The sequence below is a fragment of the Castanea sativa genome, chromosome 4 (genome assembly GCF_040712315.1).
Source record: "Castanea sativa cultivar Marrone di Chiusa Pesio chromosome 4, ASM4071231v1".
In the NCBI taxonomy this organism is placed as follows: domain Eukaryota; kingdom Viridiplantae; phylum Streptophyta; class Magnoliopsida; order Fagales; family Fagaceae; genus Castanea; species Castanea sativa.
In genome coordinates, this window is record NC_134016.1 from 23485675 (window position 1) to 23504671 (window position 18997).

Here is an 18997-nt window from a genome sequence, read left to right on the forward strand (position 1 = left end):
CTTGAATTTAGCTTGACTAATTAATCAAGCTAAGCCAAGCCAAGCCAAGCTCAAGCTTTTTGGCTTTCTCACGAGCTCGATCTTAAGCTCAAACACTATTTTTAGACTTGTCACAAGCTTAAGCCAAGCTCAAGCTTTTAATTTTTCGCCAAACTTGAACATGCACTACTTGACAAAGCTCGGCTTGTTTGCAGCCCTAGTAGAAGTTGGTAAACAGATTCAAGGGAAAGTTGTACTCACACAGAATGCAGACGTGTATCATGTGAGTCATTCACAACCATAGAGACGTAACAATTCACTCTAATTCCTATGTTGGTATCCTACCAAATAACAAACTGTCCCTTAACTCAGAGGGACAGAAGACCAGCTAACAAAGGTCAAATGCATGCATGCATTCGTATTTCAAGGAGCCCCACAGTGGTGCACAAAATATAATTGTACTAGAATGACATGCACTTCAGTTTTTCTGCCTACTTAATAAAAGAATGGCCATCACTTTGCAATCAAGAAACCAGCCTTTACAGTATCTTGGGTGAGCGTTTAGACTGCACCCTTTGAATATAATCTAGCACTATCATAGTGAACCAGTAATAAACAAAAAACTACCCCCTGTGAGCCCCATATCGGCATGGAACTTCTTCCCCTTCTATAAGCCTCTCCACAGCATCGGAAGGAAGGCCAACCATCTCTAATGTCTTCTCCCAGACTTGGAATGAAGTCTCAAGGTTGTGTGCTTCTTCCGAAGGATTTGTTGGGCGGCAATCTTGAGAGAGGTAAGCACAAACAGGCCACTCATCTGCTTTCAACAACTCACAGTACTCTGGAACCTGAGGATCTGTGGCTGCGAAAAGAGCACTCCTTGAACCTGCAACAGAAGTGATTCATGACAGGCTTAGTTTGAATTCTCCTTTTCTTTTTTTCCCTCTCTATCTCTCTCCAAAAGTACCAAATTTCTTTTAAGATTTGTATGCAGTCCATGCAGATTGTTGGACAGCAATGGCAAACCAACAAACCTTTGGTTGTTACAATGATATATCATGTGCTTGTGGGAACTATAAACAAAATACCATGTTCTGTGATTGCTGCTACCTAATTTATTAGAGTACGATGTGCTGCCATCCACTTTGGAAGAGATCTCAAGCATTTGGCGGCTGGTTTTTGTTAGCAAACTCTTCGGATTCAGACTTGAACCTTCAAGTAGTGATCGTAAATTGGTTTAGGGATAGTTTGGGTGCATTTAAATTTATTATTTCTTTCTTGTCTTGGTGGTACAAAGATTATTCTGGCTAATTGGAAATCCCCTATGTTGCAACAGTGGGATTTCTTTATATGGTTGATGGTGGTGGATGGGTATTTACAACTTAAGTGAGGTGGAAAACCCCTTAAAGGTATAATCTATGGAAGGTTACTATGGAATATGTGTAGCATATATTGCAAACTACCCTATCAAAAACAAAGCCTTAGTCCCAAAACTGTAGGGCCAGCTATGGATCCTCAACAGTCATTCAGGACTGTTCAAATGTATTGCAAACTGCCCTATCATGAACGATAATTGATAAAAGTTATTTCTAGTTATTAACCCTAATAAAAATAACTTTTATTAACCCTAATTAGCATGTATTTGGAAAGAAAAGGTTGAGGGCATTTATTTAGCATATATTTTTTAATTAGCATGTTGATAAGGGCATTTTTGTAATCATGTTATTAACCCTAATAAAAATATATGCTAAATAAATGCCCTCAACCTTTTCTTTCTTTATCTGTCTCTCTATTCTTCTCTTCCTCATTATTCTCACTCAAGCCTAAACCTTTATATCTTGCTACTCAACAATAAAAGATTTTATGGAAAAATATGGGATGTCCTGGATAATGTCCAGTCTGCATGACAATTAGTTGATAAATGGAGCTACAAAGTTTGTTCCTATAAGGGTGTTCATTGTGAACTCTTCTACTGCACTGGTCTATTTGGAAACAGAGATTACACAAGATGTGATATACAAAACAAGGTAAGCTTGAGTCCCAAACTTTTTGATATTCAATCTCACTATTATTTATTTGCATTCAAATGAATGCGAAAAGAGACTAAAAAAATGTTAAACCAGCCAAGTGGCTTTTGTTACACATGCAAGGTGCAATTTAAAGCTCACTCCACTGCCAATGAGCTGTTAGCTCAAATGACACTTTCTCCTTCCATAACAATATATAGAGGGTGAAATTGTAGATTCAAAATACTAATCGAAACATTTATTAAAACCAAAAAAAAAAAAGGCACGCTCCACCATCAAGTATTCCTGAACATTTACGCAATTAGATATACGGAACCAACTTAAATCCACCATGCATGCCTCTTCCCATGTGTGGCTATGTGAGAAATATTAAGGTCATCACTGGCACCTGTCCATATGTCTAAGTGACACAGGGAATGTGATGGGTTGTTTGTGTATGGTTTAGAAACAATGAAAGGACTGAGTTGCTTAGAACACATTGATAGGTGAATAAGTACCTCAGCAAGAACACATATTTCCAGATAGCACACAAAGGCTAACGATCATTAAATTTCCAAAACTGATTTACAAAGAGCTTACATTCTCCTACTTATACTAGTTGTTTGGCATTGGCAGCCTCTAGATGGTTGAGAAGTGTCTAAATCCTATCAGCTAATGCTTAAGAAATTGTCTAACTAACTAACTAATTAAAGGCTCTAAAAGCTGATTTAAAAAAGTAAAACAAGGAGGAGTTTGGTTATTTGGCTTTTATAAAGAAGAATTTGTTGACTGAATTAATGGGTTTAGCTATTGGGTCTATCAAATGAGGATCAAAATCGTTGTATTAAAATCAAAGGAGACATAGAATAGGTGGCTTCTCTAGAGGGGATTTTCTCGAGACAAAAGTCTCGTGCCTTGTATGTGAAGGAGGAAAACAAAAATACTCGTTTCTTTCATAGGTTAGCAAACTCTCATAGAAATGCTAACCAAATTAAGAGGATCGAGGTGGATGGTGTTCTTTATGAGGATGAGTTTGATGTGCACTCTCAGTTAGTTCATTTCTATTAGGGGTTGTATGAGAAAACTGAGGTGAGACGCCTTGCTATGGATGGGTTAGAATTTGCATGTATTGAGGAGGATGAGAGGTTGTCCTTAGAGAGAGAGTTCACGAAGGAGGAAGTCATCTAGGTCCTGAGGGAGATGGAGGGTGGCAAAGACCCTGGTCCTGATGGTTTCACCATGACTTTTTTTCACAAATGTTGGAGTGTTGTGGAAAAGGATGTCATGGATTTTTTTGAACACTTTCATCAACACTCAATGTTTGAACAGTCTATGAATGCTTCTTTTCTCACTTTAATTCTTAAGAAGTGTAATGCGGTTAATATTATATGTTTTCTCCCTATCAGTTTGGTGGGTAGTGTATACAAGCTGTTGTCCAAGGTGTTGGCTAACAAATTGAGGGCAGTGTTGGATAATCTCATCTCTAAGTCTCAATATTCCTTTGTTGGCAGATCGCAAATTCTGGATTCAGTGCTCATTGCAAATGAATGCCTGGATAGTAAGTTGAAGAGCCGGTTACAAGGTGTGGTCTGCAAGCTTGACATTGAAAAAGCATATGACTATGTGAATTAGGATGCCTTGTTTTATCTGTTGGGTTGGATGGGTTTTGGGGTGAATTGGAGGAGGTGGGTTAAGGTTTGCGTCACTTCTATCCGTTTTTCAGTCCTAGTAAATGGATCCCCCGAAGGTTTTTTTCGAAGCTCTCATGGTTTGAGACAAGACAACCCCTCTTTTGTTTCTTCTGATAATGGAGGTTTTGAGCAAAATTTTGAGGAAGACAGAATGGTAATCTTATTCAAGTTTTTCATGTGGAAGCAGTGAATTCTATTGGTGTGCGTATTTCCTATTTGTTGTTTGCTGATGACACTATCTTATTTTGTGATGCTTCTAGGGAACAACTACTTTCCATAAGATTGACTTTGTCTTGTTTTCAAGCTTTTATGGGGTTGAAGGTTAATGTTGGGAAAAGTGAGATTAACTTATTGGGGAGGTGAATAATTTAGATGTCTTGGCTAATATTCTTCATTGTAGAGTGTGCAGTTTGTCTATGAAATATTTGGGGATGTTGTTGGGAAATTCGTTTAAGACATCTTCTATTTGGAATCTTATTTTGGAGAAGAAATTATCAAGGTGGAAGCATCTCTCTTTATCTAAGGTTGGTAGGCTTGTGTTACCGAAGAGTACTCTCACTAGTCTCCCAACGTGGTTTTTTTTTTTTTTAATTTTAATCTCTTTTTACTATCCTTAAAGCTGTGGCTGCTAGATTGTAAAGTATTCAGAGGAATTTCTTTAGGGGTCTTCAGAGGGGTGTTTCAAATACCCATTAATGGCTTGGGAAAAGGTGTGTTTACCCCATTGAATTGGGCGGTTTGGGGATAAGAAGTGTTGTGTCTTTTAATTAAGCTTTATGAGGAAAATGGTTGTAGAGGTATGGTCATGAAGTTACCCATCTTTGGCAGAGAGTTATTTCCACAAAATATGGTGAGGGTCAAGGGGGGGTGGAGTACTAAAGTATGCAGGAGGGCTCATGGATGTGGTCTTTGGCGAAGTATTCATGAAGAGTGGGAGAGCTTTTCTAAACATTTGTCTTTTGTAGTGGGTGAAGGTACTCATGTTCGTTTTTGACATGATAGGTGAATTGGTGATAATACCATTAAATTTCTCTATCTTGAGCTCTACATGTGTTTAGCTGATAAGGACGCTTGTATTTCTGAGGTTTTGTGGCTTCTGGAGGGGGGTATTGTTAGAGTTTGGGATTTAAGGTTTTATAGAGAATTTCAAGACTGGGAGCTAGCTGCATCTTATTCTCTTCTTGAGTTTATCCAATCTTGTATTCCTCGGGATGTAAGGAGTGATGCTCTTTGTACGCGTCTCAAGGGAGATGGTAAGTTTGACACCCGGTCTTTCTACCATGTGATTCAGGATGCCCAGAATTCTCTGTTTCCTTGGAAGGGTGTTTGGAAACCGAAGGTTCCTAAGTGAGTGGCTTTCTTTTGGTGGACAGCTGCTCATGGTTGGATTCCTTGGATAATCTCATGCTTAGGGGTCACTCTTTGACAAATTGGTGTTGTATGTGTCGATGTGATAGGGAGTCGGTGGAACACCTCCTTTTTTTTGATAAGTAATAAATTATATTGATATAAAAAAGAAACACCCTAGTACACAAAGAGTGAACAAGGGTTAAGAAATCAAATACAAAATTGCAAGAGTCTAGGAAATCAATAAAAGAAGGGAATGATTGTTTTTGCAAAGCAAACAACCAATCCATTAAAGTTCTAAAAAAGAGTAGCTTGAGGTTCGGAATAGATCTCTCAATATTTTCAAAACATCTACTATTTCTCTCCCTCCAAAGACACCACATTAAGCAATGAGGAATGATGGACCAAATATAACCCTTTCGATGACGACCAAAGCTGCCTTGCCAACACCCTAACAGCCCCAAAACAGTGTGCGGCATAACCCTAGTTACTCCAAATAGACCCAAAACCATAGACCATAGATCCATAGCAAAAGGACAATGAAGGAATAGATGGTCAACCGACTCACCATTTCTCTTACACATGTAGCACCAATCCAAAATCCACACATTCATTTTTCATAAATTATCAATCGTCAAGCATGAACTAAGGCAGTAGCCCAAACAAAGAAAGCTACTCTAGAGGGAATCTTCTGCTTCCAAATACTTTTCCAAGGAAAACCATAGAAAGTGTTGCCAACTAAAATTCTATAATAATCACTAACCATTAAACCCTTATCTATGCTAGGAATCCAACTTTATCCTCACCTAGCCCCCTTATAGGAGAACCATATATGGTTTCCATGAAGTCTAATATAGCCTCTAGATCCCGAGCATGCACACCCCTAAAGAATCTCACATCCCAAAAGAGGACACCATTGGAGGACTTCATAAGCTCAGCCACACTGGCATCCTTATTCCTGCAAAATCTGAACAAGTCAGGATATCTAACAGCAAGAGATGTCTCTCCACACCACTGGTCTTGCCAAAACTTCACTCTAGACCCATCACCAATATCATACAGAGAATGGCATAAGAACACCATAAGGGCCATTCACAGATTTGGTACACCAACCCTCCCACACACATCCATATTTCATCTCTATCACTTGTCTCCAAAGGGCATCTTTCTCAATCCTAAATCTCCATAGCTACTTCCCAAGTAAAGCTTCATTGAAAAGTCTTATCTTCCTTATCCCTAAGCCACCCGAAGAAATAAGAGCACAAACAGTAGCCCATTTAACCAAATAAATTTTAGGATTGTCTCCAAAACTGCCCCATAAGAAATTCCGCTGGAGCCCCTCAATTCGGTTAGCCACACTAGCAGGTATAGGAAATAAATATAGAAAATAAGTGGGTAAATTAGATAGGGTGCTTTTGATTAGGGTGACTCTACCTCCCTTGGATAAATATAAGCGTTTCCAACCCGCCAATCTCCTCTCCATTTTCTCTAGGATTGGATTTCATATAGTCTTATCCTTTAATTTAGCACCCAAAGGAAGACCCAAATATTTCATTGGAAGAGAACCCTGCATGCAGCCAAGAACAACCAGCAAAAGGTCAATATTATGGACTACCCCAACCGGAACCAATTCTGACTTGCCTAGGTTTATCTTTAGACCAGACACCGCCTCAAACCAGATAAGAATCATACGAAGAATCAAAATATGTTCTAAATCAGCCTCACAAAAAATTAGCGTGTCATCCACAAAAAGGAGATGAGACACCGCCAAGGATCTTCCCTCCAAGTTACCCACACTAAAACCTAACATGCGTTCTTCATGAACTGCTTTATCCAACATTCTTCCAAGAGCTTCCATCACCAAAACAAATAACAATGGAGACAATGGATCACCTTGCCTCAAACCTCTAGTGCTACCAAAGAATCCACAAGGAGAGCCATTAATCAAGATGGAGAAACGGGCTGTAGATAGACAAAAGAAGATCCGTCGTCTCCATTTGGCAGAGAACCCACTTCTTTCTAACATCTATAGCAGAAAACTCCAGTTTACATGGTCAAAAGTCTTCTCAACATCCAGCTTACAAATCAGCCCCGGCACCCCAGACTTCAATCTACTCTCAAGACATCCATTCGCAATAAGAGCAGGGTCAAGGATCTACTTGTCCCTCACAAAAGCATTTTGAGATGCTGAGATTATATCCCCCATCACCGTGCGGAGTCGATTAATGGGCCGAAAATCCCTAATAATAAAAGTTGCTACATGTTTTAAAGGAATGAGAATAATAAAAGTTGTGTTTAAACTTTTCTCAAACTGACCATTAGCAAAAAAATGATGAAATACGGCCATAAGATTAGGTTTAACAATCCCCTAGCAATCCTCCTTCATTGTCCTGTTACACATACCTTATGGACTTTTGGCGGGATTGTTATTTTACTGGCATCAATGGCTTGGGAATCAAACTTCAAATATTTGGAATATGATTCCAGGTTGTTTAATGTGTTTGATGTGGATTGCTTGGTTGGAACGAAATTGTCGTTCCTTTGAGGACATTGAGAAGACAATGGAAGAGTTAAAGGTTTTCTGTCAGTGCAATCTTTTTGAGTGGTCTCATTGTTGGGATTTTATTGATTGTTCCTCCCTTTCTAAGTTAAATTTTTTTTTTTGATAGGTAAGAAACATTTATATTCAAAAAACTGCTAAATGCAAAAAAGCACTAGCACAACAAAAGTACAAAAAGGAAGGAAATGCTAAGACATAACAAGAGCACTAAGTTAATGTTTTCTCTTAGACTAGTTTCTTGATTTCCCTCTTTTTTGTTGTTTGTTTTATCCTTTTCTTGTTGTTCATCATCATAAATAACTTGTATTTTTCCTTACTATTTTCTTCAATAATATTTCTCTGAATATCTATATATATAAAAAAAATGTAGCATTAAGACAAAATTAGGATACAAACAAAAAACAATATATTCCAACATAACAAATTAGGATTGACTAGGACATGACAATGAATAATTACATATTATTATTAGATTATGTGACAAACATCAAAAGTTTATTGTGTCTAAGACAAAAGTAAGTGACACAAAATAATTGGTAATCCAGGAAAGATGAAGATTTGAAATCAATCTCTCCCTATACTTGCTAGTAGTTAAAATTTTCCTATAGTGCTCCTTGCTAATATGATACAAGAGAATTCAATTGCAAATCAACTTCCATGTATCTAAGAGAAAAGTTTGTAACTCAAAATAATTGGAAGTCAAGAAAAAATGATGATTTGAAATCAATCTCTCCCTATTCTTGCTAGTAGTGAGAATTGTCTAATAGTGCTCCTCACTAAGATTATACAAATGAATTCAGCTGTAAATCAACTGAACTGGATTCTATGAAATGGATTAATTTAAAGTTTATCATGATTTAGTGGTTAGACAATAGACCACTATTACATTATGCAGTGGCAAGCATGCTGTAGCTGCTAGTGTTATCATTATAAGGGGACGCTGGTTGATGATACCTAGGACATTTGGTGGACGTTCTGGCAGGGTGTAGAGAGAGGTTTGGTTGTCGTGAGATTGATTTGGGGTGCAATTCTGCCTCTTATTCTGTTACAATCTTCATGCTCTAAGCAGCATCCACTATGATTCTTTCTTGGATTGTACTGCTGTTTTAAACTTTTGACCACAGAGCATAAACTGATTCAGACATTGAAGATTGATTTGTTACTACTTAGCAAATTTTTCTATTCAAGATTTATTTTACGGGGCCATGGGTGAAGTTCAATTGAAGTGAAAGTTGTATGGTTTTAAAGATCTATTTATGTGTCCTAAGGTTAAATTTTTTTTTTTAATTTTGATTTTTATTTAACAAATTAGGGTCAATTTCGTAGTTAGGGGCAAAACTATAATTTTTGTAATCCCCAATTATTATGAGTATTTTGGTAGTTTGGTTGAGTCTAGAATTTCTAGAAGATCACAAGTATCATAGGCTTTATTTTCTTCGAGTTCAAGTTAATTTTTTTATTAGGTTTGGAGTTTATTTGTCAAACTAACAGAACAGTACCTTTTTTTTTTAATGAGTAATGCAATTCTTATTTATTTCAAAATATAGGGTCACCCAAGTATACAAGGAGTATACAACTGGGGAACAAACAATCATTCAAGCAAATTATATGATCCCTATCCAATCAAAAACAGAACATAAAGGCTGGCTATGCAAGGCTGACATCCAATCCAACAATGTTCTAAAGAAAAAAATTTTGAGCTCAGGCATAGTTCTCTGTGTCCTCAAAATTCTGATTGTTTGTCTCTCTAAACCACATCAAACAATGTGATCCATAAATGACCATTCCAATGATGACCAAAAAGGCCTGGCCAAAAAACTAACAACTCAACAACAGTCTTGGGCATCACCCAACAAACTCCAAATAAACACCAATCTAAAAGCCAAACATTCGTTTTTCATAAATTGTCAAGATTTTCCCCAAAGATGCAGTCCAAATAAAGAAAGCAACTGTAGAGGAAATCTCTGTGCTCTTCCAAGGGAATGATAACAATTGCTGCCAGTAGAACCTTGTAGCAGCCGCTAACTGTATGTGCCTTGTTCTTATCTTGTTTACATAACAGTTTATCCTCCCCCTACCTTTTACTGATGCACCATAAATCTTATCCATGCACCATAAATCATTTGTAAATTGCATGAGATCTACCACACTTGCCTCATGGAAAATCCTGAAAAACTTAAGAAAGCATATAGCTAGAGAATTATCCCCGCACCATCGATTCAAACAAAACGTCACTCTAGAACCATCCCCTATCTCAAACTCAAGATAGATCGACAAAGTAGGCCAACCCCGTCTAATATACTTCCACAAACTCACCCCATAAGAACCAAACACTGAATTAGTGCACCAACGCCCCCCCACCCCACCCCACCCCACTCCAATTGCAACCATACTTCACTTCAATCACTCATCTCCATAGTGCAACCATCTCAAGCCCAAACTTCCACAGCCACTTCCCTAATAATGCTTCATTAAAGCGCCTCAAACTCCTAATAGCCAGACCACCAGAGGAAAGAAGATCACAAACCTTAGCTCAATCCATCAGTTGAAAGTTGGGCACATCCCCCAACCCATCCCATAAGAAATTTCACTAAAGTTGTTCAATCCAATTAGCCACATCAACAGGAAAAGGGAATAAAGAGAGAAAATGTTAGGTACTTGGTGGTTCCTAAGGGGGATGGATGGGAATTGTATGTGAATTGACTTTATTTGAGATAGTCACCCTCCTTAGAGAAATATTAAGAGAGAGGAAATGCACTAAGCAAGAAATTGGTTTATTCTTCAATATTTAATGTTGAATTACAATCATGTATTTATAGGAGAATAGCTCTAATTTCAATGGCCCACATGGCCCAAAATAATTGGCTAGTTAATTCAGCATGTGCACTATAAATTAAGTCATGTGTTAAATGAGCTACATGTGCTCAAATACTAATTAACTCGTCATAATCTCAACTAACTAGCAAAAGGGATTACAAAAATTATTTCAAGATTCATATCTATACCCAAATGTGAGGTTCCTAACATTTCCCTCCCTTCAAAACACCTTGACCATAATATATTGTCATTGGCATCTTCATGAGGGGAGGCCGTCCACTAAACCAATATTCCAATGACATTTTGACCAATCTAGATTTTCTCTTTGATTCAACGGATACAATGTGTTAATACTTAGTCAAGAGATTCTTCTAAGTTGACAAATCAAGCTTTTTGCATACATTGAGTTGGGAAGTTTTGTCAAGTTCTAGATTAGCACTAACATTCTCTACCTTCAATTAAATTTTAATAAATGGATCAAGATCACCTGTTTACTATGCCTTTCCCTATATGTTGTGGTATCAATAGGCCTAGAAAGTCCAAGCCATCCCAAACATTAAAGTGTACACTAGCTTCATTGATGAGATCATAAACCTACTGATATTGGGAACTCTGTTAGAATTATGATTAAGTGATTAAATTCACCATTTCCTAACAACTTAAGCTTTTGGGACAATCAGTAATATAACATGGTATCAGAGCAGGAGATCCTGAGTTCGATCCTTGACTTTACTTTACGTCCCATTTATAATATTAAATTCCCACTTGTTGGGCCCCCACTTATTTAAGGCAAATTTAGGCCCACAAGTGAGGGGGAGTGTTAGAATTATGGTTAAGTGATTAAATTCATCATTTCCTAACAGCTTAAGCTTTTAGGACAATCGGTAATATAACAAAGTCAATTGGATGAAAACTGTGTTGTAACTTTTGAAATTCAACATTAATGCATGAGAATAACTAATGTAATATCTTGGCTTGGGCAGGAAAACAAGAAATGGGCTCCCAATATACACCACAAGCCTTTGTAGTTGCTGATCAATTTGATCAGCTGAAAGCTTTTAAGCTGAAACTTCCCTGTAGGGCCTCAGTGGTGCTTGTTGACATGAAAGCACCCAATCATAGGGCTGGTTAACAACCCTAGGATCCCAATTCCCACCCAAGTCCTTAAAAAAATAATGATCAGCCTGACTATGGAACCCAGTATTTATCCTACAGCTGTCACCAAGAACTCGTTCTCTTTCACTTAGGACACTATCTGTTGACATGGAGGCTTGGAGTGGAGAGACATAGTGTCAGTGTCCATGAGTGTGGCCAAGAAGCCTTGGAACATAAATTTGGGATTGCCATCAAGAAGTGGCCAAGTTTGAAACTGATCTTGTAGGGCGCCATGATATCCGCCCAATTCGTGGATAAGCCCCAAGCCAAAGAGGTAATGGAAACCATGAGGTGTGGTGGAGAGTCAAGAGCAAAGAATTCATAGACCTCGAGAAGTCACCAAAAAGGATCTCCACCTCTGAATTTTGTCAACTCCATGGAATTTTGATGCGATGCAATGGATTCAGTCATCTCAAGACCGATGGCTCTGATACCACCTCTTAGGAACTCAATGGTTCATATAGGGGATGGGCGGTAAGTGTATGGAAATGGATAGGAGTTGTATGTGAATTGACTTAATTTGAGACAATTACCCTCCATAGAGAAATATTAAGAGAGAAAGGAAATGCACTAGGCAAAGAATTGGTTTATTCTCCAATATCTAATATTGGATTACAATTATGTATTCATAGGAGACTTGCTCTAATCTCATTAGCTCACATGACTCAAGATAATTGGCTATTTAAATCAACATGTGCTCTATGAATTAATTTGTGTTAAATGAGCTACATGTGTTCAAATCCTAGCTAATTCTTCCTAATCTCAACTAACTAACTAATAAATTACAACAATTATTTCAAGACTCATATCTATACCCAAATGTGGGGTTCCTAACAGAAAATAGGTAGGCAAGTGGGAGGATTCTTTTTTTGTTCAATAAGATTTTTATTACTAATCAAAATATATATCTATATATATATATATATATATATATATATGGTGCGTCTACCTCCCTTAGACAAGTAGATATATTTCTAGTCTGCCAATCTCTTTTCCACCTTCTCCATAATTAGATTCCATATCGACTTCTCCTTGAATTTTGCACCTAAAGGAAGGCCGAAATATCTCATTGGAAGTGAACCCAGCTTACAGCCTAAAACGTCCACCAATAGCTCAATACTATAAACCTGTCCTACATGTACCAATTCAGACTTGCCCAGATTTATTTTAAATCCAGACACCGCCTCAAACCAGAGAAGCACCAAACAAATAATCAAAAGCTGATCAAGATCAGTGTCAGAGAAAATCAGAGTATCGTCAACAAATAGCAGATGAAACACCATCAATGAATTCCCCCTCCAAATTACTCACCCTAAAACCTGACATACACTCTTCATCTACAAAAAAGAGTCTGGGAAAGAAAGAGCTTTGTATAGATCTGCGCTCAATGTACTCAAAAGGAGTTGGCATTGATTAATAAATAATTGAATGCTTTGAGCATTGAGGAATGTTGGCCTTTCTATGTTTTCCCCATTTCTTGTCTTTTCTTTTTCTCTGTCCTTATGGTAATTTTTAAACAGCCGCTAAATGCATATGTTTCTCTTTTCCCTTCTTCCTTACAACCCTAAATCAAGCCCTTCCGCTTTCCTATCAAAGCCCTAAATCCACCACAACCACAAATAAAGAAATTCTCCAATTTGTTCTATGTCATAAACCTTATTTGTATTTGTTATTATCAGTTTCAATAAAAATTCTTCTGACTCACCAAAAATTCATGATAAAGTTGTAAAAGTGGCAATAATTAAACTTCACTTTTTACATAGAATTGTTCCCCACTTCTTGCTAGAAAATAAAGAAACTCTTTTCATCCAACACATCAAAAAAAATTTATGCCATGTCTAAGGTTGCCCCCTAGGCCCTAGGTGTCTGTAAAGACTTCGTATCCATTTGGCTTCAGCTTATTTGGCTTTTTGCTAGTTGATTTTTGTTGAAAGTGGGCTAAAGTATACTATTTTGAAAATTTGTACATAAAAAAAAAGAAAAATTAAAAAAAGAAAAGAAAAGAAGAAGCTAAAAGCTATCAAAAAAACTCGTGGTAAATGGATAATTGGATTTGATACTTAAATGTATCCAAGTTGCAAAAAAAGCAATTACATCCCCTTCAAAAACTTCTATGCTTCTTATAAATTATCAAGGACGACCTCATACGTTCGTTTGTAGATGAGTTAAATAGAGCCCCTAGGATATGATGAGGAGAAGAAACATAAAGGGAAGATGATATGCAGAATGAGTTCACATAAATTATGTCATTACCCCCAAGTCTGACTACATTATTTACAAGAAAGGCATTGTAAGATATTAATGTCTCAATAATATTAAAATGAAAGTGCTTAAGGATGTCTCAATTAACCCATACAACTGAGAAGGTAAAACAGATGTACTAGGATTTGGAGCACTTACCTTCTTGAGCATTAAACATAAAATAGGGTACCAGATGATAAGCAGCTTGAACAATTTTGGGAAGATCCCTTGCCTGTTATTAAATAGTGAAAAGCATAAGAAAAATGAATGGATGTAACTCAGAAAATTTTTGAGATTAACCACCCAAGTAAATCATAATTATAAACTTTCTCATCACCACCATTATAACATTGAAAACTTTCAATTTAAAACAAAGTCATTTTTTTACAAGAAATGTACACCAAGAAGGTGTAAAACGAAGTGAAATTGATATTTAATCTATAAAAGAATGATATGCAAAACTATAATAAAATTTAGTTAAATTGGCATAATTTACCATAATTTTAAAATTGAGTGATATAGCTATCGTGATAGAACCTCCATCAAGAATAAATACATTCCGATAATATGCACATGATGATAAAAAATAGTACTGAAAGATATATAAAAAATTAAAAAAATAAAATAAAATACACACACAGGCACAGGCACACACAAGCACACACGCACCAAAAAAAAAAAGACAATCAATACTCTTTTGACTATGGACAAGTAAAACTTTAAGGAAAAAAAAACACCCAATAAAAGGCACATGCATTTAATTTTTTCCCTGTTGGCTAAGAAAACTTAAACTGAACTTAAACAAGAATGACATAATCTACAATCATTACCAAACAAACATAAAGTTGAGATTTAATGAATATATATATATATATATATATATATCTACAACCTCTAAGTGCATATTTCATTTTTCTTTTTCTCTTATAAATATGTAAAGACATTAAAGCTTAATAAGATGATGCCACCAATAATACTCAAATATTTTACGATCTACTGTGGGATCTATTAAGGCATCACATAATGATTGTTCTAATTTTCAAGGTTTCCTTTTCCATCAATATTCCCTATCTTTCAGTTCAGCATTATACATCATTTGGTTATAACCAAACTATTTTAAGGCTGTAAACTACAATGTGTTGTACAGGTATATCAAGCAGCTTTTTAATGTTAAAAGCACCGACTCCTATCAAAATGAAAAGCAAAACTTTACTAAATATGCAAGAAAAGCCCTTTGAGAATGGAAGCAAAAAGAGTCACCGCTGCCTCTTCTGATAAAGATTGAGCTGAAATGATTGACAATGGGAAACTATGGAAATAGATTGCTTCACCTTGGTCGTGACTAATTGGGTTATTATGAGCAATATGCACTTTGGGCAATCTCATGTCAGATCTTTGTCAACCAAAAATCTATATATATAAATATAATAAGAAGAACTAGGTGCAAATGTCAAGCATGCAATGTAGACAAGTACATGAAACTACTGTTATAAATATCAAAGAGTCCTGAATGAACTGGTTTGTTATCATATTGTAAAATTCATAAGTTTGGCATATACAAACGAACACATACCTAACACATTCCCAAGTCCATGTAAAATATGCCCTTGTGATACGAAGATGAAAATATCCATGATTAAAGAAACCATTTTCTTTTAAAAATAGAAAGTATCAAACTGCAAATAGTATTGTGAATTGATCTTGAAAATTTTTCTATCATGTAACATAAGATACACAAGCAAGTGTGAAAGTTTATATGTGCAAGTGCAGAAGATCCCCTCTAGAGTAGCTTTCCTTGTTTGGACCGCAGCTTTGGGGAAATGTCTGACTGTAGACAATTTAAGAAAAAGAAAGATTTGCATCCTGGATTGGTGTTATATGTGCAAGTGCAATTGTGAAAGTGTTGACCATCTCTTTCTTCACTGCCCGGTTGCCATGGAATTGTGGGACATGGTCTTCGGTTTATTTGGAGTTTACTGGGTTATGCCAAGGTCTGTTGTGGGGCTTTTGGCTTGCTGGCAAGGTCGTTTTGGTCGCCATCGTAATGGAGATATTTGGAAGGCCGTTCCTCATTGCTTGTTGTGGTGTATTTGGAAGGAGAGAAATAGTAGATGTTTTGAAGACATCGAGAGTTCCATGCCTGTTCTTAAGTCTCTTTTTTTCCGAACCTTACTAGATTGGTTCTCCGTGTGGAGAAGCCTTCCTTTTCTTTCTATTTTGGATTTTCTTGATTTTTGTAATGTTCGTCTTTGATTTGTTCTCCCTTGTATACTTCCTGTGTACTTGGGTGACTCTCTTTTTTCAATAAATTTCTTTATTACTTATCAAAAAAAAAATATAATTATTATTATTATTAATTTAAAATTATATTATTACTCAATATGTTTACAAATATAAAACACATATGTGATGCAAAATGAAGGCAGAAATCATTCCTTAGATTTTTATTTAAAGATATTAGAGGCATGACTATAAGTTAAAGCTCTCACTTGTGATATACAAGTTAAAAGACACACGACAAGATTAAGGTTTGAACCCTTGCGCTCGAATTATAATAAAAGTACGATACAAGATAAAGTTTTCTTTTTAAACTTTCCAAACATTGAATAAAATTTTATTACAAAACCCTCCATGATCCGTGGTATAATAGTAGACAAATTATATACTTCTTAAAGCAAATTTGAAAAAGCAATCTATCTTCAAACTCATGCCAACACCAGCCTCATTATCTTATAAGTTTTCAAAGTTGAGGGAGCTCTAAGAGCTACTGTTTGTGGATTAACAAAAGTATGTCTATTCCAAAAAATAAAAAAAACAGTTTACTTTAAATTCTCAAAAGTTGACATTTTTGACATTCAACTTCGTCTAGATTCTACTCAGATCCATACAAAACCTAATAAATTACTGATTCACAAAAGCTTAAACTATTAGGAAATAGTGAATCAACATTGAACCATAGCTATAATTTTCTAGTACTCCCCCTCCTGTCTAGGTCCATACTCCCCCTTTATAAATGGGGCCCCACCCCACATGTGAGATTTTTAGCTTTTAAATGGGAGGTAAAGTGGAGACAAGCTTCAAGCTCAAGACTACCCGTTTTGATACCCTGATAATTTACTAATTCTCCCGAAAGCTTAACCTATTAAAAAATGGTTAATTTAATCATTTAACTATAATTCTAAGTTTTGTTTCTCTAATTTAGAATTTCTTGATTTTTGTAAGTTTAGAGCTATACCATGATGTTCTGTTAAGTATACTGCCAGCGTATTCTCAGCTTTTTTTCTTACTAAAGTTTTTAATTCCTACTAAAAAAAATTCTATGTTTCTAACAAAACCCATTGGTGTAGAATAGGAATTGTCTGATACAGTGATATAACACAATATATACAGTATCACATAAGACGCCCTTTTGATTGCATGATGCCTGTGCCCAAAATGATACACAAGCACGAAACATACTGTATTGCATAATAAACCCCTTTTATCACTTGATACCTGTGCCCAAAAAAATACAAGGGCACAATACATTTCTTTTTGGCTCTAACATAATATATATCACATAAAATGTTTGTGTATCATGCGATACTAACAACTATAAATATTTTGCAATTAAGTTTTAAAAAGTAACTCTATTTATTATATGGATAATTTTGTAACATGTTGGGAAATTGCCTCAAATTCAAATTGTGACTGGGAAAGTTAATTGAGTTTCCTAGTTGAAGAAGAAAAAACTAATTTTTGTTTACTTGGAGTGGAAAAAAAGGCTATTACTTGGAGTGGAAGAAGAGCCTATTACTTGTTAAATGGTTAATGTATTCCTTGTCCAAGAGTTAATAGGAAAAAAGTCTTATAAATAGATGCTACTACAAAGAATCTAATGGTTTTGGCCCAAGGGTCCTTCCTATGGAGAGGGAAAAATAGAACGTGAAACCAAAAGAGAAAATGGGATTTTCGCTTGGGAGGTAATGCAAGAAGAGAGATAACAAGGTTTGCATTTTGTCGACAACATTTTTTTGTAAAGCACACAAATCAAGCAGAATTTATGAAACTTTGTTTGATGCTGCAAAGTGAAGTAAGAAGAAGAGCCACAGAGAACAACCATGAGAGAGAGCTGTGCATGGTGGGAAAAATGGAGAGAAGAGTGCAAAGTATTGCCACCTGTGAGATAAATAATTAGTGTGTGTGAGAGCAAAAAAATAAGAAAATTTTATTTAGCCATGGACATAAATAAGAGGATTTATTATGGTATGGTGTGGATCTCAAATTAGGCTTAAACTTGAGAGAATTATTGTAATTCATTAAGTAAAAGTCAAATAATTCGGAATTTGTCCATGGTTTTTCCCTTCAAGGAGAAAGGGCTTTCCATGTAAATATTTGTATTCTTGTGTGTAATTGATATTTTGTTTTAATAATTTTGATGATAATATGTTTTGGGACCTAACAAGTGGTATCAAAGCTTGGTTGATTTAGTTGGTGGATTCTTTGTGTGAACTAAGACAAATGACTTTACTATGATTAAGGTGGAGATATGTAAAGAGGAAAGAAGACTACTTGATTAAGGTGGAGCTATCTTAAGAGAAAAGAAGACTACTGAATGGAATTTGAGTCTAAGGTGGAGACTATTGGGACATTGCCTCAAATTTCAATTTGACTTGGAAAGTTAATTGGGTTTCCTAGTTGAAGAAGGAAAAATTAATTTGGGTTTACTTTGTGTGGAAGAAAAGGCTACTCCTTGGAGCGGAAGGAAAGCCTATTACTTGTTAAAGAGGTAATATATTTCTTGTTCAAGAGGAACAATTAAACAAAGGAGAACAATTATCCATATATGTCCATTTCGATGACGACCAAACTAACCTTGCAAGGAAGCTAGGAGCCCAGCAATTGACTTAGGCATAACCCAACTTACTCTAAATAATCCAAAAAAACCATAGACCACAGATCCATAGCCACCAAACAATGAAGGAAAAAATGGTCAACCGATTCACCATTTTATTTAACACATATAACACCAATCCAAAATCTAAACCTTCCTTTTTCACAGACCAGTCTTCAATCTACTATCAAGACATTCATTAGCAATAAGAACAAAATCAAGAATGATGCAGTTCATTTTTTAAGCTAGCTGTTACTAGTGCTTATGTTGTATGATAAGTAGTTCCTTTTACTTTTTTTTTTTGATAAGTAATCAGAAAGCTTATATA

General features: G+C 35.9%; 1 protein-coding gene across 1 annotated transcript in view; it reads right to left on the minus strand.

The window, feature by feature from the left end:
- Positions 1-372: 372 nt before the first annotated feature.
- Positions 373-18997, minus strand: part of LOC142632246 (dehydrogenase/reductase SDR family member FEY-like) — a 36644-nt gene continuing 18019 nt past the window's right edge. The window contains exons 6-7 of the mRNA XM_075806673.1: positions 13956-14028; positions 373-865 (exon numbers count right to left, since the gene is read on the minus strand). Of these exons, the coding sequence (XP_075662788.1) occupies positions 603-865; positions 13956-14028 (336 nt within the window). The 3' untranslated portion in view covers positions 373-602. The remainder of the gene's footprint in view (positions 866-13955; positions 14029-18997) is intronic.